At 33.6% G+C, this 21,552-nt stretch overlaps 2 protein-coding genes across 5 annotated transcripts in view; one reads left to right on the forward strand and one right to left on the reverse strand.

The window, feature by feature from the left end:
• LOC119835401 (eukaryotic translation initiation factor 4E transporter) overlaps positions 1 to 6,932 on the reverse strand; it is a 23,063-nt gene extending 16,131 nt beyond the window's left edge. Inside the window, exons 1-4 of the mRNA XM_038360166.1 lie at positions 6,483 to 6,932; positions 854 to 1,028; positions 402 to 480; positions 3 to 81 (exon numbers count right to left, since the gene is read on the reverse strand). Of these exons, the coding sequence (XP_038216094.1) occupies positions 3 to 81; positions 402 to 480; positions 854 to 1,028; positions 6,483 to 6,561 (412 nt within the window). The 5' untranslated portion in view covers positions 6,562 to 6,932. The remainder of the gene's footprint in view (positions 1 to 2; positions 82 to 401; positions 481 to 853; positions 1,029 to 6,482) is intronic.
• Positions 6,933 to 8,020: 1,088 nt separating this feature from the next.
• LOC119833846 (splicing factor, suppressor of white-apricot homolog) lies at positions 8,021 to 18,482 on the forward strand. 4 transcript variants are annotated; one of them, XM_038358066.1, is made up of 14 exons: positions 8,021 to 8,291; positions 8,895 to 9,064; positions 9,481 to 9,641; positions 10,154 to 10,370; positions 10,763 to 10,827; positions 11,257 to 11,470; positions 12,157 to 12,327; positions 12,855 to 13,118; positions 13,404 to 14,276; positions 15,199 to 15,326; positions 16,128 to 16,218; positions 16,831 to 16,879; positions 17,503 to 17,535; positions 18,089 to 18,482. In XM_038358066.1, exons 1-14 carry the CDS (start codon positions 8,104 to 8,106, stop codon positions 18,381 to 18,383), a joined length of 2,919 nt encoding a protein of 972 aa, XP_038213994.1. In that variant the 5' UTR covers positions 8,021 to 8,103; the 3' UTR covers positions 18,384 to 18,482. The 4 variants fall into 4 exon arrangements, with proteins under 4 accessions (XP_038213994.1, XP_038213986.1, XP_038213980.1 ...); XM_038358058.1 differs by having other exon boundaries at positions 12,160 to 12,327; positions 15,196 to 15,326; XM_038358052.1 differs by having other exon boundaries at positions 8,022 to 8,291; positions 15,196 to 15,326.
• The last annotated feature ends 3,070 nt before the right edge of the window (positions 18,483 to 21,552 follow it).

Genomic DNA, 21,552 nt, shown 5'->3' on the forward strand with positions numbered 1-21,552 from the left:
GCTCGTCTCGCTCTCCTTGCGCACGCGCTCGCGCGGGTCCGCCGAGCGCCGCTCGCGGTCCCGCTCGCGCCCGTATATCCCCTGTGTAAAACGTTGCGTTATTTTGTACTGTGTTTATAAACTGCATTCATAGCGGTCGCCGTAACATTGTAAAAAATCCATTAGATTATACCCTAACTCGCGATTTATCAAATTGTTCAAAAATACTGATCATAAACAACATCTATCATCATCTAGCATGGTACCTGTGTCACGAAACACAATTGTGTGTGAATTTAAAAGCCTCAGATTGAAAGTGTTTTTTTCAATGTATAATTTATAAAAATAACCTGTTTATGTAATTGAGTTTAAACTAAAATTACAATTATTTTCATGTCATCGATAATTTCATTTAATTTTACCTTATGGTTCTCGTTAGGAGCATCGCCCTTGGCTCCCTTGTCTTCTTCATGTGGCGAATCAGATCGTTTTTTCAGTACTCTGTAAACAAAAATACACATACTTACATATAACAATTGGCTGACTATTCATATACATCACAGTATTATATATAAACAAAGTCATAATCTGTTCATGACACGATACGAATTAAGAGATGTCTAATGTGCACGTTTTACGTTTACTTCACTGCGTAACATAAATGAACATTCATAATAAATTGTGCGTCACATTGTTTGTCCGCGATGGACTTCAAATTAAAAATTTAATTATATGAAGTTAGTTGAAGATTAAAGATAGCATGAAAATTTAAATTCCTTAATTACGATAAATTGTCTACTTAGGCGAAGCCGGTGGTTGCAAATAGCAATATATCCATATAAGATAATTAAATACATAAATAGTGTACACTCACAGCGCGATAGCGTCGTTGCCCGCGAACGCGTTCTCGAGGCCGTGCTTGACGAGCGGCGAGTTGCGCAGGCGCATCAGCTCGTCGCGCGTGTACGTCAGCGGGCGGCGCGCCGGGCCCACCGCCAGGACGGCCGGGTCGCCGCCGCCGCCGCCTGACGTGCCGCTCTCGTCGTGACCTGGTGGACATTGTGGCGTAAAGTACACCATGCATACTCTTCTATAATCTATGTCTTTGTTTCTATAAAAGATTACTTACGTCGTAAACCGCTGTACATATAATGTACACACCTAACCTAACATACGGAATACACACTTCTCGTGTTGGGTATATGAAAATGTTCTTGAGGAATAAACAAACTCTTACAATTTTTATACTTTTATTTATCCATAATACCCCAGTTCCACTGTAAAGGCTGGTTGGTTAGTATTGGAAGGATGTAAAACTACTTGAATAGTACACAATTTCAACAATCACACGTAGAACATTATAATCCAACGATATTCATAATTTTGGGGTGACGTTTAGGGTAGGTATAGTACATTCATACGTCTCCCTAAATTTATAGAACACTAGCTGCGCCCCGTGGTTTCACCCGCGTAAGTCTGTATCCCGTAAGAATATCGGATAAAAAATTGCCTATGTGTTATTCCAGTTGTCCAGCTATCTACGTACCAAATAAAATACAGCAAAATTTTTGAATTTCTCTCCAAAAGTGCCGTAAAATTGTGTTTCTATACCGTCGCAGAAAAACTAAAACCTCGTTAATACAAAAATACGCAACCTCTCATATCGTACCAGGTTGCACTGTATTTTACTTCTATTTCGGTCGCTAAAGTTTTACATTTAAAAGCAAATGTGCTAACCAAATGTACCAAAAAAAAAAAAGATTTAAAAAGGTGGTTTATATAAATAAAGTAACCTCAAGGGTGTGTAATAGACTACATACAATAAACTATTGAATTAAGACACTGGAGATAAACCAAATTAATCTATGTGACTGCACATAAATATATTGGGTATCCTGCTTACTTAACTTTAACCCGGATTATTACAAACTAAGCTATTAATTTAAAGCTAAAGAGTTTGTATGGACGCGGTAATCTTAGGAACTACTGCAATGATTTCAAGAATTATTTCACTGTTGGATAGGTACGTGGCTCCAGAGTGCTATAAAATATACCCGACAGGCGAAGCCGGGGCGGACCGCTAATATTGAATATATGTACATCTTATAGACCTTTGTTTCGATAAGCTCGAAATGCTGATAATCGTATACTATTCATCAAAATTATACAATTAGTAAAATTACCGCATAGTTGATATTAAATCCACAATAATACATGCAAAATGTACCTACTCAAATAGAAAAGTATTTGATTAATTACTATTAAATATTTATAAAGTATAATTAATCATTGTATTAAAACGATTTTGCAAATTCTTTGTCGCGCGTAATTAATACATTTTAAATTTTAAGTTATTTAAAATAAATTGCAAATATTATATTGCATCGCTTAATACGATAAATACGATGAGTTGCAGGTAGTAAAATTAATGTTTTTAATTGGTAATGGGTTTAAATTTTAATGTTAACTTTTTATTGATTTTATTATTGTTGATAAAATAAATTAATATAGGCTATTCAATGAAATTGAAGCTTCTTTGGAGGTCGGCATATATGTCCGATAGATTCTTATAACTTAATTTAAACTTATTACGTTAAGTCTAACGACAACGGCTATTAATAGACTTCTAATAGATACCATAAACGCTAAGGAGAAACTTTTATTCGTCATAATAATTCATAAAATGATAAATATCGGTCACAAGATTTTGTTGATGCAATTTGGGAAAAGCAAAACGTAAATAACTGAATAAATATGTTACATATTTAAAAAATCCTTTATAAGATCAAAGTTGTAAGTCATCCATTGCAAAATTCATGCGCAATCATGTACGAAAGTATGCTAATTTAAACAGTATATCACTGAAAAATGTACACAAGATGCCGTGCCAATTATTTCAGATACAAAACATTGTTCAATTCGAGAATTTAGTTTTCTAATTTCAAGGTCAACCGTTCGATCTCGTAAAACCGTTAGGAAAGTTGTTCACTTACTCCATGATACTCGTTTAACCCTCTTGGTGGGCGGCCCAGCGTGGATCCTTGGAGGTAGTTGCGTCGGGACTTTCCTCAATGCGCTTTGATATCGCAGTAGAAACGTATGCACGGCGCATTTCATGGGCGATATATTGTCATCGATCCTAATCGTACCGGACAGGTTCGCCATCTTTTTTGCCCGTCTCCGAGCAGACCTACCGGCCCTACGGCGTCTCCTCCTCCCCTTTTTCACCACATCGCCCACCACTTCCTTGCTAACCATTGCGAAAACGAGGCAACAACGATGACGCGGCCTAACAAAATGGCGACTCGATAAAACTTAAAACTAACACTAAACTAATCTTAATAAAATTAAAAACCGATATAAAATACAATTTAAATTAAAACAATAAAATATAATAATAAATAATATAAAAAAAAAAACTAAATCTACAACTAAACTAAGGAAGTCTGAGAGACACAGAGACGCGCGTTTTTCTACGTAAGGCTTAAATATTCCTAAGCTACGTATAGTCGAAAAATCGCGATAAGATGTTAAAAGATTAAGAGAAGCACGGAGGAAAGCTAAGCAAGCTGTCCCGCCAAGATAACCGCGGACACGCGCTGCCAACGAATATGTCTCAAAGACTGCTCCTGATCGTGACTACCAGTTCAAAGTTGTAGACCTACCCTCGATATTTTTTACAATTTTCTCGCATACGAAGCAGTTTATTTTCGACTACCTGTTGTTATTTTTTTAAAATACATTTTTAATATTTGAAATATAAAGTAGCTACTATTAAACGAAAAAAAGAGTATGTAAATAATTGTTGAAAAAAATTTATAAATTTTGTTTTACTTTGGAAAATTGGGGTGTTTTTCGTTTATAGTCCTATATAAGCTTAACAAGAATTCTCTAGACTATTTATAAATATCGAAATTGGATAATAATCAAATATGTTATGAACATTATTAGGCTTTGTGACCATAAACTTTTTATGTCCTCATCTAAGTATTTTATTGTTTTATGACAGAAAACTGAAGGCTTTTCTTGTGCTTTTTTTTTCATAGACTAAACCTCTTTGTTCTTAACCCATCATAACACATCTCTGTTTTCTATAATATGATTTATGTGATAATTATGACACTGCCAAGAGAAATATTACATTGAATAAGTGATACATGAAACATATCTGAATTAATTAAGAAATTTTAAAGAACATATTTGCTTGATTCATCAAGTACAGAGCTAAGCATTCCAATGTTCCTATGTAGTGATGATACACAATTATAGCATCAACATAACATAAACATAAAGAAATTTAATAATTTTGTTTATATTTGTAAGCCAATAAAAAAATAAAAGACAAATCTATTCCACTGTACAAGTATTTATAATGCACAATTTGTGTCATATTTTACGAGGGGAGATTACCCTTGACCTTCACAGCCCCACTTTCACCCTTCAATCACACTGAGGGGATAAAACCCTCACCTTAACTTTTGGTTCTATTACAAAGAGCTTGTCCATACAAGTCTAGGTTAATGCATTATTTAAACATCTTCCTTCACAGTTTACACCAGTGCCTGTATACCTATTTCTGTCATCCATATATTATAAAAAAGGTCATCCATTCTGTTTATATAAGCAATTGGATTGTCACAATATTCACCTTATAAAATTTTGACCTTTCTGGAAATGAAATCGGTGAATTTGATGTTTACCAGTCAATTGAAAAAAATACAAGTTTGTTAAAAAAGTTGTTTCTTGCTTTTGATTTATTATTAGATGCATTCTGTATAAAAGCAGCCTGTAATTTCTGACATTTTCATTATATATTATTATGTCCTAGATGCTTTCCCATCTTATTTTTTAACATTTATCTTAACCCAAACAAAATTATTCAACACAACAAAAATCATTATAATGTGTTCAGCAGTTCTTGAGTTATTTAAGTAGCGTAACTAGCGTATCTGTCTTTTATGTTATTTATAGATTTTTTATTTTATGTTGTGTAAATATATACAGAAATAAATTCCATCTTTGTTTCTGATAAAATATTTGTTATCATGATAAAAACTCATATAAAAAATATAAAAAGTTTTTAATACAAGCTATTCTCCATTGCTTTGCCTGAATCCTAACCTACTTCCTACTAATATTATAAATGCGTAATCCTTCCTACTAATAATATTTTAAATGTGAAAGTTTGTAAGGATTGTGTGTGTTTACTCTTTCACCCAAAAACTACTGAACTGCTTGAACTGGAATAACATACATGCAACTTTTTATCCCGATATTCCTATGAGATATGGACTTACCCGGGTGAAACCGCACGGCGCAGCTAGTATATTATATTTCATAAAAAATCTGTTTTACATATGAATTTATATGTTTCTCAATCACACCATTATAAAGGTTAAAGAGAGTTTGATCATTTAATTAAAAATAACACGGTTAATTGGTACATTTTCATCATGCTGTAATGCTACTATAAAAATATTGCCACCTATCAAATATTTGATAGCTAAAACAGTCAATATAAGAAAGATTTGTTTAATGCCATCATTTAGCTTGTAAACTACTCATCTTGTTCCTCCCTTCTTCCACCAGCAGAAGGTACGTTATCCCTAAATTACAAGCTATATAAAATTTTGCTTTATGCCTGATCAACGAGTAACTAAATCAAAATAAATAATATATTTTTTAATTACAATGCCTGCATGAAAATGATTATAAAATTTATTACCAGTCCTGCTAAACTTCCTTTCAACTTATCAAAATCAATATTAATATATCAAAAAAAATGATATTTCAATGTTCCTGTTCACATATAAGGACATAAGAACCCAAAGACATTGTTAAAAACTTTTTTTATACTTATAAAGAATGTTTAACACAATAAATATGTAGGTAGAACAGGTACCTACCCTATAATAAATTGCTATTTAAATATTGTTGACCCAAAGTGGCATCAATTTCTTAGTTGATGAGTTTTGTTCATAAAATATTTTCCTCATTATCATTACTTACATAATGTCAAAAAAAACATTTTGAATTCACCAACACATGATAGACTAATTGGTTATCCTAAAAAGACGGATGTGTTATATTTTTAAAATACTGCAGTATGCAGATTGTAAGCTTGTAAACATTTGCCAAGATTTTTGTAATATTATAAGATAGACTATTCTGCCTTTATTTTAAAAAATAATACCAAGCTGCTTATTGGAACTAGACATCATACATTATTCCCTGTTAGACAATATTTTGATTGATCTAATCTGGAAAAATCTAAACTGTCATAGAAAAAAAAAAAACATATATTAAACAAGGTTATGTGACCTGGATATCAGGAAAAGGAAACTGATGCATTGGTAGAAACTTATTGGAATTTAATATAGGAATATTCTAGGGCATCTATATTTGAAAGTTGGTTAGCATCATTACTAGGTCATTTAAGTTTTAAACTTTATATGAAGGTAGGTGGCAAAACTGAAAGGAATATTAAATTATGATGATTTTACCTGATTGGTTAACTTCATCTATTTGGTTGTCGTCCGTTGGTTTCTCCTTCAATGTAGACAATAGACTCACAGCTGACATAGCTTGCAAACTCGCACTAAATACCTCAGTCTTCGCTCAATATATTAACTCTACTAAAATTCTAAAATATTTATACAATATTTACAAAAGTGTACAGCAAATTATTCTATCACCTATGTATTGTTTATATCACAGACTTTTCGTTTTTCACTATACAATACGGATAAAACGTCCACGAACGAAAATACTATGTACAGAACTTTTAGTATAATAAACTTATTTACACATTAAAAACTAACGATTATCATCTAAATATAACAAATACGCTCTAGCGGTCACAAGATATTCATAACTAAAAGAATTTATCAGTTTTCAATGCAAAAATATATAAAACGTCCGCCATATGCCTTTTGAGACCTGTATTACCTGACCAAATTGTATCAATATTGAATGTAAATATTTCGAGGGAATGCAATAACCACCTTAATTTGTCTGAATTATATCCAGTTGCCACTGTTTATTTTTTTGTACACAATAACGGTGTTCTTTGTGGCATGCTTGCTACTTTTATGAACTGTTTAATTAATAAGGTGCTTTTATTTATTGGTAAGTCCAATTATTTTAAATGGTTTAATTTTTTATGGTCAAATATTAATTTAACTTTTATTTTAGTTTCAGTTTCATTAATTTATATGGCATTTTAATCTTAACAATCTATATAAAGGAAATCTTACTAGCTTTCATATTTTGACACTTATTCATTAAAATTAGCTAATTGAATTAATATTTTGCTTTTACAACAAATTGTTTAATAACCTCCATTTATATTTTTTCCTATTCTGGGAAAATATTTAATAAAAGTCTTATTTACAGGAGAGTGTGCCATGAAATAAGTCCTTCGAAGCGGAGCTGTTGATGCCTTATATAATGTTGTATCGTAGATAATACAATAATATACGGTTGAATTTAATTGAAATGCCCTTAGAGATGGTAAAGATATGATTGAAAGGGGTTTCAGAGAGTATCGATTCATTGTTTGTGTTCAGTATGGATGTTTATTTATATATATTTCGCAAGGGTATTTTATTTAATGAGGATAACAATTGTAAAATACAGTATAAAGATTTTCCATCATTAATTTAACACTCACCCAGTTGTTAATGGAAATGTGTGTAGTGTGAATTGTCTACATACATTTATTTGAATATTTGATGCAATTCTATTTTCATAGAGTTTTGTTACAGCAACAGGGGGCAACTCGTGTACTTTTTCTGATATACAACTATATTTTATTCTAGAAAAAGGACTCATATTAAGTTCGTATTTCGCGGTGTTGAATTCTTTTGTGGCATTTGTTATTCAAAGTTAAAATATAAATATTTTATCTGTTCTCTGCCAAACATGACCAAACACAGATTATACAGTATTAAACTAAGTAGTGTCAAACAGTATACAATTTACTCTGTGTTGCCGAAGAGCAAATGCGAAGCGATGAAGCTTCATACATATTATGTGATGTGAACAGTGAATTGTGAAGTGTGGTAAAGTGTCAAATGTCATATTGTTTGTGAAATGTGTAGTAGGTAAGAAAAGTTTTGTAAAATGTCTTTAAAATGGACTGGAAGTGAAACGGGTATTCTTCGGAAAAGTGAGTTCAAAGAGAAGAAAGAAGAATTATTCGTGTTTGGCTACTCGTGCAAATTGTTCAGGGACGATGAGAAAGCCCTGCACATTGATCAAGGGAAACACCTCATACCATGGATGGGGGATGAAACTTTGAAAATCGACAGGTTCGATACGTTTTTTTTCTATAAGACTGCTAATTGTGCGCTAAAAAGTTATAAACTGTTATTACATATCAGAAAATTAATTTTTGGAAGGCCCTAAGTATTTCGCAGAAAAGATTATAAGTGGCGCATCTTGAAGATGAGGGTAGCTGTCTTCGTCGCTGACATCGCATTAGTTATGGTGACCTCCCTTGGTGGTATGTATAACCTGCGAGGGTTGATTGCGTATGTATTCTACACAAAGTTACAAATAAGTGGTGTGTAATAACTATGTTAGAGTTATTTATTAGTTTTTAATGGTTAAAGATGTTTGGATCTTGTGGTTACTGTATTTGTTGATTCCTGAAATCTATTTTAACTAAATACCATATTTATAAAATAAGAAAAGTTAGATCATGTTGTTGCATATATAATATGTTTATTAATAAAACTTGAATTTATAAAATTCCAATAATGGAATAATAATTGTGCTTTTTTACACTATGGATATTGTTTTAAACATTATCGTTACAAATATTATGCCAATGGATATAAAATAACTATATGAAAAAGGTGTGTTTGCCCTCAAATATTTTTTTAAGTATTAAAAGTATGGTATATTAACAGGTATGATGCAAGAGGAGCCCTACATGACCTTACACCACTGGAGGCTCCACCAGGAGGCTTTGACTGGCGTGTGGAACTCACCAAGGCGGAAAGGGATGTGGAACAGCTGTGTGACAATGAGCGTTATCGAGCCCTCCACACTGATGAAGATGAAGAAGAGATGTACAAAGGTAAAAATTTTATCTTTATGAATTTGAGTGTACGAGTTTGACACTTTGGCATGGTATGAAATAGTAGCATGGTGAATTTGATGAAATAATTAATATAAATTGTCTCAAACTGAGCTTCCTTTGAGACATTCTGGGCATTGATTTTTTATTTTGAAACCTTTTTTTTTATAAATGACTTCTGATATTTATTATACAAGCTGTCCGCCCCGGCTTCTCCATGGTACATATATAAATGGGCTATCTATCACTGAAATTATTTTTCAAGTCATTCCTGAGATTAGTGCAATCAAACAAACTCTTCAGCTTTATAATATCAGCATAGATAAAACCCACAAATCACAAGTATAGAATCTGTCAATGAATCAATTTTAACAACTATAGCAACATCTATTACATGTATGTATTTTTTTTTTTAGAGGAGGAGTTGAAACGTCTTCATGCAGCTGGCTACGGTCAAGTTGGTTTCAACTATGACACACCTCAAGAAACCCCAAAAGAGACACCAGTCGTAGAAGTTGAGGAACCATTTGTACCATCGGAAGGGTTGAAAGCACTGATGCCGGTTGATACAGTTTTTGTAAGTACAAAAATGGTCACATTGCTAAATACATCATGATTCTACTATAATGCATACTAATAAATTCTTATCTTTGTTTTAAAATAGTAATTCTAGGGTAAGCTTTTAGGTTTGTGTACCTAAAGAGTAAAATGGAATCCTATTACTAACAATTCACTGCATCTGTCTATCACCTGAATCTTATAGACTGTGATAGTTACAGTTGAAATTTTCAGATATAACAATAAATAATATTAATGAAGGTTAAGCTATGGTTGATAGGGTCAACAAAAGTTCCTCTTTAGCGTACTTGTATAAATCTCACAGTGTCGCGAGTCCAACTTGTGTTTGACTGTTTCATTTGATAAATAAACTGTATGTACAGGTTATAATCTATATATTGTATGGGATCATATTATAACTTTACAATAAATTATTAAGACAATAAATATTTTTACTTTTTTTTTTAATTTAATGCCAATTCTTCTTTTGTGTTGTGTATGCTTACATTTTCGTTGACTTGTTTTTTCCAGCCTGAAACGGAAAAGCAAAACGCCATAATAGAAAAGACGGCAAACTTTATAGCGTCTCAGGGAGTGCAGATGGAGATTCTAATTAAGGCGAAGCAGGGTGACAACCCACAGTTCAAGTTTCTCAACAAAGACTCCACATTAAATTCGTATTATACAGGACTCATAGCTCTTGTCAAGGCGGGAAAATGGCCTGAAAAGAGTCAAGAAGTTGTGGAAGGTAGATTTTATTATTTTGTAGATTATTTTTTTATTATGCTCCATTTTGCATTTTATTACTATATTATTTATTGTTGTTTAGTTATAATGTATGTTAAAAAAACCTAAAACATTGTAATATATAGGTATAAAGCAAACCTATAACTGGTTTCTCTGTTTTTATTTGCAATTTGACTAATGATTTTAATATTTACTTCACACTAATAATACATGTTTATAATCTAGATAAACAGTTACATTATCTTGGATTCAATCTTCAAATTGTGTATAGTAGATATAATTTCCGCAATTTAAACTGAATTTCTATGTGTAAACTATTATATAATAACATAATTAACATTATGTATTTATAAACATTTTTCACATTTTCATCATATTTTAATTTTTTTATAGAGAAACATGGGGAAAACAACGACGAGTACTTACATCCAAGCCTAGCATCAACTGTAATTGAATCTGTAAGTAATGTTAAAATTTTGATTTCATGTCACAATTACATGAACTCATAATATTTTTTTCCAATTTTAGTTTATTGTTTGACAGATGGTATTTAAATTTTATTTTTATAGCATTGAAATGCTTTATTAATGAGACATTGTTAACGCCTACAAAAACAGACGCGGATTCGAATCCTGCCTCGTTATCAGATTTTTTCATAATTATAGTCCATGCCTTTTAATGTAAAGTTAGTTTGTATGTGTTCATGTCAGGTATTGTTTTCGATGATCCCAGTCTGTTATAGGCTATGTATTCTTTATTGTAATTTTCATCCTAGTCCTTCATAACTTTATATCAAGATATATAAAGTTATAAAGGACTAGGAAAAATACTTTAAATATAGATCTATATAACAAGATATTTTATAAATTTTTATAAAACTGTTACAGGCACCATCCATACCCAGTATACACTATAAACCCTCCGCTGACTGCGACTACACAATGCTAATATCCAAAATGCGGGGCGAAGCGACACTAGACGAGGCGTACGCCCCGGAATTGGCACCAGGGGAGGTGGCCCCGCCGGGTACGGAGCCACTGCCGCCGAGGAGCAACGCTGAGATTAGCAGGGCTCCGGTTATGTACAATCAGACTGATAAAGGTGGGCAATTAATTTTTTTTATATCCTATATAGTTATAAGAATTATTGCTTTTAAATAAAAATTAGTATTGATCATATTTAAGGTATAAAAACTGTTGAAAAAGTTTTCTTACATGTAAAATGTATTTATATAAAGTACGTGCTGCGTGTTCATATCACGTTGTTAGTCCGATGTACACTCCTAAACTTTTGAACCGATTCTGATAAAGATTGATGAATGATAGAATAGTATTTATTTCGATTGCGATTAGTTTTGTAGTAGTAGAATCCGTCCGTATCCCGTAGGAATATCGGGATAAAAAGTTACCTATATGTTATTCCAGTTCTCCAGCTATCTACATATCAAATTTCATTGCAATCGGTTCAGTAATTTTTGCGTGACAGAGCTACAAACACACACACATCCTTACAAACTTTCGCATTTATAATATTAGTAGGAATAGTAGGATTAATGCTAGTAAAATTTACAAAAATTGTAAATTTTCTGGAGTAGAAATAATATTATACTATGCCACTTTCAACTGGGTTCATATATTATGTACATATTTTGACATCTTTAATAATTTCTACATTTCCCTACATCTAAAAACTTCAAATGCACAAATTTGCACACCAAAACCAATCATAAACGTCTAACAATAAAAGTCACAACACAATAAATTTACTCACAATATCGATTATTCCAGTAGCGGCTCAAGCATACCAGCAGTATGCAGCGTACTACCAACAGTACTTGGCGCAAACCCAGGTGCAAACACCAGTCGCGCCAGTTGCACAGCCCACAATAGCACCCACTAAATCAACGGGTCTTAGTCTCATGAAAAACTATAATACGGATAGCGATAGTGATGATTCAGGTAATAAATGTGGTTGGCTTAATTTTATATTTAAGTACACTAGTTTTTGCCAGCGGCTTCCCACGCGTTAAATTCATTTTATGTCTTAGTTAGTAACGGAGTTGGTGGGTCGCCTTATGGTAAACGCTAACACCGCCCATGAACATTTGGAGATGCGTAAGATCAATTGCACACCTAACGCCTCTACAAATGGATTGCTGACTTTAAATTGGGAAGGGATTAAGAAAGGATTGACGAGAGGAATAAAGGAAATGATTGGGAAGGGCAGGGAAAAATATATCCAGCTCTCTCACTCACCGTACGAAACTCAATAGCATGCTATTATTTCAAGCCGGATTTCTGTGGGGGTGTACTTCCCCGGTGCGAGATGGCCCAATTCGTGCCGAAGCGTGCTCGACTCCCACATACAAAATGTTGCATACTATACAGTGTTTCATTTTTATGTAAAATTATACCAACTATTTGTCTAACAACGTTTATATTTTTAACAAATAGTTTTGAAACTAAATTTAAAATCTTATTCCCAGATTACGAAGACAGCTCATCATCAGACGGTAAAGACAAGCCAATAATAATAACCCCGCCTGATGATGTCAAAATCGTAATCGACAAGATGGCGGCGTACGTAGCACGAAATGGCGACGAGTTTGCTGAAATTGTGCGCGCGAAAAACGATCCGCGCTTCACTTTTCTTGATCCAGATAATATATACCATCCGTTTTATAAAAGGTTGATGCAAGAGAAGAGAGGCATAGACGTGAATGGAAAGGAGAAAGTGAAGAAGAAAAAGGGTTGGTTTTTCGTTTTTGTTTTTAAATAATTTATTAACTTGAACTATGGAAGATAAAACAATATATGCATTATAAGGTTAGAGTACCCCATAAATAATAATAAACACAACTATTTCTTAATATAAAAATATATATTGATGATATATTATACCTGCATTTATTTTGTTTATATAATTCAGCTATTTAAACAATCTTTTGTATTTTTCTAGTTTGAAAAACAAACAATTATGTTCACACTTGAAATAATATGAGTACCTCTATAAATAAAAATCTTTTTTTTATCAGCTCCAGTCTCATTCTCAATAAAGAAACATAAAGAACCGGATCCCATACTTCCCAAACCGGCACTTCCATACGAATCGAGTTCTGAAGATGACGATAAAAAAGATGCTCAAAACCAAAACGACACAGAATCAAAAGAAGCCAACACGCCAATTACGAATTTACCTCCAGTTAATATAATGAATAATATAGCACCGGTTATATACAAAATGGAAAGTTCTCAAGCAAATAACTTACCACAGGTTAAAATAATTGAGCAAAATGTTGTGAAAGTAGTGGAGCCTATAATATACACGCCTCAACCACTACCCTTACCAGTGAAAGAAGTCCCCAAGATAGACGTTATACCGGAAGCGCCGAAACCACCTATGATTAAGCCCAAAGAACAGCCGTTAGAAACCAAAGAGAAGACCCCGGAACCGGAAGTGAACCAAAAAGAATCAAAATTAGATGAAGAACATCGAGAGAAGAGGCGGGAAAAGAAAAAGCGAAGGTCGAAATCGGAAAGCAGAGATTCCAGGAAAACGGAGGAAAGGGAAAGGAAGAAAGACAGAGAAAGAAATACGGAAAGAGAATCGAGGCGTGATAACGAAAAGGAGCGTCGGGAGAGAAATGATTTAAAGAGAGAAAGAGACAAAGATATTGATACGGAATCGAGGAGGGAAAGAGATGGTGAGAGAGATTGTCAAATGCGAGACAAAGATGGCGATAAGTATAAGCGAGACAGGGATGGTGAAAAGGAAAGTAAAAGGGATAGTGAAAGGCATAGAAAGAGAAGGAAAAGAAGCAAAGAGAAAATTGAAGATGAGATCATTAATTTAGAAGATAACTCGGATGAAATGATCGATTTGACGGGAGATCAATCTGACACTAAAGGTGAGTCCTATCTGTTTCCTGGCCTATTAGATGAAAATACATACATAGTAACATATTTGGACAATATGAAATTTGATTTATCAATTACTAGTTGTGCCTCGCCGTTTCGCGCGCGTAAGTCCGTATCCTGTAAGAATATCGAGATAAAAATTTGCCTATATGTTATTCCAGTTATCCAGCTATCTACGTACCGTACCATTTCATTGCAATCGGTTCAGAAGTTTTTGCGTGAAAGAGCAACAAACACACACACACACACACATCCTTACAAACTTTCGCTTTTATAATATTAGTAGGATAACACTGCAAATTAATAAAATATTATTCAGTAAACAAATTGTTAACAATTTCGCGACATTCATAAAATGCAAACAAAACTGTATTTTATTGTAATGATTTTCAATACTTATACTTCCTTACCATATATACATAAAAGTAAATTAGACGATTTAAAGTAAGCTAGGGCGTGCAAATGAGCTGGTGATTCGCGATGGTAAGTGGTCACTGTCGCCCATGAACATTCACAGAGGTAGCGCCTCAGTGAATGCGTTGCTCGCTTTTATGGGGTATGGGTAAGGATAGGTTCGATAACTGAAATAAAGGAATGGACTAGGAAGGTTGATAAAAAAGATACAGGCCTGTGTGAAACACAACTGCGTGACACCGTGTGCTAAATTCGTAGTAGTTTAATAGATTTGAACCTTCATCTTGTATGCGGTCCGCTCCGGCTCCGCCCGTGGTACATATATAGCCTAAAGGCTTCCTCAATAAATAGGCTATCTAAAACTGAAGGAAATTTTCAAAACGGACCAGTTGTTCCTGAGATTATCGCTTTCAAACAAACAAAAAAACTCTTCAGCTTTATAATAATATTAGTATAGATAAAAAAAATAATAATATAATCAACAATTCGTCCCAGGAGATGTGGATTCGGAAACGGACCGCGGCAAGCAGCACGAGCGGCGCCGCCGCGCGGCCGAGTTCCTCAAGAAAGTGGGCGTGGACCCCGCCGCCGCCGCGCTGCCGCACACCTCGCTGGCCAGCGCTATGGTGTGTGTTTTAGCTGTGTGCACGTTTTTATCTAGCTACTAGCGGTCCACCTCCTTGGTACAGTGGTTAACGCGTGAGCTTAGAACCGAGTGGTCCTGGGTTCGATTCCCGGTGGGGACGCACAAAAAAAAAAGTCTCGGTCTGGCAGGACACAGAAGGCTGATCACCTACTTGTCCATAAAGAAAATCGATCAGTGAAACAGATGTATATCATCTGCCCCATACACAGGACTTCACTACACTACTACTAGCGGTCCGGTATAATCTCTAGTCTTCCTCAATAAATGGACTATCTTAGACTGAAAAATGGATAATTAAAAAAAAATGTTATCGACCAGAACCGGAGTTAAAGTTCTTTTGCTTTGAATTTAGATGTGATCTTAAATCACGACTTTAGTCTTTCGAAATTTGGTTAAGTGCGAGTCGGAATAGTGACACTACGGGTTCTGAACAAGTAAGCTAAACAGCAACTGAAATAAAATTCTGTCATCCATCCAATTTATGACCATGCCAACCGTTGCTTAGCCTCGAATTTATATCGTTCCTCGACAGCCTGCAACAGAAAAATATCATCTCTGAAAATGTCATACTATCTCGATTCATGGGATACAGACTGGTGTCATACCGGCGTACACACAGACAGATCAGACAGCGAAGTCTTAACGGGGTCCCGTTTTATCCTTTGGCTACGGAACCCTAAAGAGAGTTCCGAGGTTCCGTACTCAAGTTTATTTTTTAAGGAACCAAAAAGACACAAAAAATTTACAATGTATATAACTAATTCGTAATATTTCGCTATAGGTCGATACATTAGAGTCGCTGAGGAAGAAGAAAGCAGATGAAGAAGAGAAGAGACGCAGACGAGAGAAGCGGAGGAGACGGGACAGATATGGTGAGAGAAATGCTATCGCCACATTTACTTCTTGAAGTTTAAACCGTTCCTGAATCTTTTTGTAGAAAATAATTTTGAATGCGTATGCTAGATCTGAGATAAGTAATCAATAAAGCATCTGCTGGTTCAGCTATAAAGCTACACATTCTCTATATAGCTACAGAAAACACTGCATTCTTAAAAACTCGTATCTATCGAAAATTTTATATGAAAACTAGCTGCGCCCCGCGGTTTCACCCGCGTAAATCTATATCCGGTAGGAATATCGGGATAAAAAGTTGGTCATGTGTTATTCCAGTTGTCCAGCTATCTATGTACCAAATTAAATTGCATTCGGTTCAGTAGTTTTTGCGTGAAAGAGTAACAAACACATACATCGATCCTCACAAACTTTCGCATTTATAATATTAGTAGGAAGTAGGATAGTAGGATAGGAAGTAGGATTAGGATGTTCCAATTGAAACAGATCCAATTTATGTATGGCTTTGCAATGATTTAACAGCATATCTGCATTAGCCGCGATGTTTTTTGTTATGTCTCTTTCGTTGATTGTCATTTATAGCTCTATATATAGCTAAATATAGCTAATATAAAGATTGCCTTATCTCACAGATTACGACGGCGACACAGATCGACACCGGAGGCGGAGGAAAAGGAACAAGTGAGTAATATATACACGTGCTAGCTTCCCGCTTCGTTTGCGTGGTCAAAAAAAAGTCGAAAGTAATTAAAAGTCAACTGTCACTTTTTAATATAGCGCCATCTATCGGAATTTATAAATATCGGAGTTGTTCAAATGCAGAAAGAAGCTTTAGAATTAAATCCAGAGATTGACCAGGACAAACCGTGAGAATTAAAATTGTTTTTTAATGACGTGTTGATTAATTGAAAAAGATAACGATTATTTTGAAATCACAGTGGGAAATTTTATTTTATAAGTGTCTACTACCTCCCGTCCGACCATCCCGCCCCGTGATCGAATTTTTTCTATTCTTTCAAAAATTTTCTCATTTATAAAAGCATTTCAATACTATAAAACTAAAAATTAAATGTCTACTACCTTTCAGCCCGCGGTTTTGCCCGGCAGATCCCCTTCCCATGGGATTTACGGGATATATACTATCTAGTTTTCTTTCTCGGGATTCAAACTATCTTTGCATCGAATTTCATTAAAATCAAGTCTTGGGGAAGAAGAGTCAGTCAGACACACATACAGACAGACAAAGTTACAATACTTGTAGGGATAGATATATAAGTTGTTTAAACAAATTAATTTATTTGCAGATCATCAGATGACGAAGAATCGGATTATGACGGGTATGTGAATATAAGTGTTTAATTTATAGCTTCACTTACTCGTACTTATCAGTGCGTGTAGTTCAAAATGTTATGATATATATTTATAAATTTAACTACATTATTATTACTCTATAGGAAAAATACAAAAAATCATCAATCATCAAAATTAAAAGTGATTGTGATCAACCAAAGATATTAACGTTTGAGTGTACTGCATTCATTTCTATTCTAATATCTTCCTTTTATTTATTATATAAAATTCTGTACGTATTTTTATAGCAAAAAATTGGTTATATTTACCTACTAGCTGCGCCCCGCGGTTTCACCCGCGTAAATCCCGTAGGAATATCGGGATAAAAAGTTGCCTATATGTTATTCCAGTTGTCCAGCTGTCTACGTACCAAATTTCATTGCAATCGGATCAGTAGTTTTTTGCGTGAAAGAGCAACAAACGCACACACCTCCTTACAAACTTTCGCATTTATAATATTAGTAGGTTAGGATAGTAGGATTGGATAGGATGTAGATAGACATTGTGTTGTCATTAAAATATGTTCCGTTTTATATTCAGATCAAAGAAGCGACGGCGCAAGAAAGAAAAGAAGCACACAAAGAGTAAGAAAAAGCGAAGGCACGAGACGGAGTCGGAAGAGGATCAGGCGTTACCAATTAACATTGATCTCACTAACACGTTGAAGGAGTTAAGAAACGCCTCGCCTACAAAGGAATTACTCGTGGACAGAGTGAGTCCAGTAAGAGATGTGGGAGAAGAAAGAGACGGGAGGAAAGAGAAGAAGAGAGAGTACAGTGAAGGGGAGTGGTCCAGTGACAGTGAGGATGATTCAGCGACGTCTGTTAGTCAATAATTTTGTATAAATGGCGCTTTTTTATAATTAAAATATATATAATGTATTCTGTTCATTGATTGCATTCGTTTTTCTTATGGACTTGTATTTTTTTTATTTTGATGAACTTTGTAGCTATACACAATTTAATTAATTCTGTACCTATGTTCGAAAAATAGAAGTTATGTTTCAGATCTTTGATCTTATCAAAAGAAAAATAATTGTACTCGTGAATAACTTATTAATCTTAATATTTAGAAACGTGACAAAATTCAATTCTAAACATTTATATATTATCTTGGTGATTGTAATAAAATATATTGCATTAAAAATAGAGAATCAGGCAGATCGGTAGGTGGGTATCAGGCCCACCAACAGACTACAGCTGCCCATTCAAAATAAAGCAATTATATATGTTTTTTTTATGAATTTTATAATATGTAGAGATATATAAAAGAGATTCTCGACGTGCGATTATTATTTTCCCTTATTCCAATATTCAATTCTAATCGATATTATAAAATATAATAAATAAATAGTCGTGAAAGCACCTGAATGGACCCTACAATAATATAATTTTATACCAATTGAACGTGTATTTGATCATATGTATAGGTACTTATCCCTACTAGTAATATTATAATTGCGAAAGTAACTTTTGTCTCTTTACACAAACAATTGAACCGATTTGAGTGAAATTTGGTAAAAATATTTTAAGTCGATGAATCGGGATACCTTTTATCCCAGAAATCGCGAGGGAACGAGATCTATGCCGGTTAGCCTCCGGGACTGACTGCTCGTTTGACTATGTGGGTGGAAGCTAGTAAATATATAATGTAATAAGAAGCTCACATAGGTATAGGCAGGTTTGCTACGACGAGTTTCCTTTTCAATAATGACCAAATTAATAAACTATATAGATTTAATGTAGATACACAAACAATAGAAATGGTAGTTTCAGATAGCGAAGTATAACATTAAATATATATATTTAATAAATTTTAAGCAATTAATATGTAGAGTAGAATATGAAGCGCCTTAATCATGTTTCGTACTGTAGATAGTAATAAAGATTATTTTAATTTATCGTTTATTGTTTTATTTTAAAACATGTAAGTGTCATTATATGTGTGTGTGTATGTTATTACTTGGTACTTGGAAATGCTAGATTACTTGATAATGTAGTTACACTGTAATTTCGTTTTAATTTTTTTTTTTTTGTATATTGTAATAATTTAATATAATAATTCCAGAAATTCCGAGAGAACGGGGACTGCTTGTATAGGTTACGCCGGGACTAACAATTTTTACCTTGGCTACGCGGACCGAAAGATAATATTCTCATTATCCTACTATTATTATAAACACGAAAGTTTGTAAATATCAATGGATGGATGTATGGGTGTTTGTTACCCTTTCACGTGAAATCAATTCATCGAATTTATATGAAATTTGATACAGAGATAGACTACAGCGTGGATTAGCACATGTTTCCATTTTACCCGGATACCACGCGAGTGACGTCGCGGGTTACAGCTAGTATTAACTATTTTCATCACGGTTGAACAATCTTGACGATTCGGATTTTTTTCACCTGACACATGATAAAATTATACACGCACTGCCCATGAATACCTGCGAAATAACAAAATACATTAAAAAATTTACAGCTTAGATCTTTCTAGATAATAATGATAAAGATCTAGTCTTTGACATTAAGTAAAGTTAATCCAACTAAAAAAAAAGTTTATTATTTTTATTTTTCAGTTTTAGCCGCAGTAATTTTTTTTTGTAAAGTAGGTAATTATTTTATACACATTTGATTAATATAGATAAATGATGATACTTACTAACTTCCAAATTCCAAGAACTTAAATATTGTCTACGTACATCCGTCGTCAATGTTTTCAATTTCTTCAGGTTGAATGTGATTAAATATGAAGAGTCAAGTGTAGACACGCCCACTTTTGAATGACGAATAATCTGTGAGTCTCATATAAAAAAATTCCAACTACAGATAACAAAATTTTCATGGGTGTTGTAAACTACAATATTTTCCATCGATAGATAGACTTAGGTATTATTTCGTAACGGGTAATCTTGATACAGTATCAGACGTTAGAATGATCCGATACCTAAATCCAATAATCCGCAAATATTTGCGGTGTCTTTATACTTTATCCTCTAATATTTACATTTATCTGTTACGTTGTTTGTTGCAATTTATCCACCTTTTAGCTAAGATAACTGGCAAAGAAATTATCTTGACACACGTTTAGTAGGAACACTATACTAGTGATGGGATACGATTTTGTCCTTTATTCAATTTTGATTTTCGAAAACATTGTCCACAAAAGACAATCTAGTAGCGCCCCGGTAGCACTCGGGGTATGACTTAGGTATTTAACGGAAAATAAATTTTAGAAATCGGTCCAGTAGATCTTGAGATAAGCGCGTTCAAACAAAAAACTCGCCAGCTTTATCTTTTTTATTACGAACTAGTATAGATTATTAGTGTTGGCGCTTACGATGACATTTTCCTATGGATTGAATGTACATACCTATAACTTTTCCAACTGTACTAGTCGACTTATAATTTAGACAGAGGTAGTCGGTATTTATCTAAGAAACATTAATATAAAATAAATATTATTAACGTAATAATTGTTATTTCGTAAACTCATACATAATGATACTTAAAAAAATTATTAAAATAAAACGCTTTTAGAATTCAAACGAACTTATCTATCTGTCTTATTCTTTTCCAACGCCTATTCGCTATATTCGAAAACTTTAGAAACCTTAGATTGAAAGGATTAGTATTTAAAGAATATAAACTATAAAGAAATGATAAAGCATGTGTGTATTAGGTACTATCTTTATTTTGCCATAAAACTAACTGCGTCAGAATGAAATTTCTGTTATCTTTCACGAGTTTCTAGGATTGTATAACTTTGAAAGGATGTAATATATACTTATATATTTACCTACCTACTTTTATTCTCAACTTCATGATTCCCTAACAATATCACATTAAACTGACCAAAAACTTATAATGGACCAGCATCAGACCTCGTGTCGCTCGCTTAGAAGTCGGATAAACAACGTTTGCGGACTTACTTTAAAATAAAAAACCTAAATATATAAAGATATCAGTGAAGCGATCGATCATGTAAAATAAGTTGTCTCG

Source organism: Zerene cesonia, chromosome 2 (assembly GCF_012273895.1).
Source record: "Zerene cesonia ecotype Mississippi chromosome 2, Zerene_cesonia_1.1, whole genome shotgun sequence".
Lineage (NCBI taxonomy): Eukaryota > Metazoa > Arthropoda > Insecta > Lepidoptera > Pieridae > Zerene > Zerene cesonia.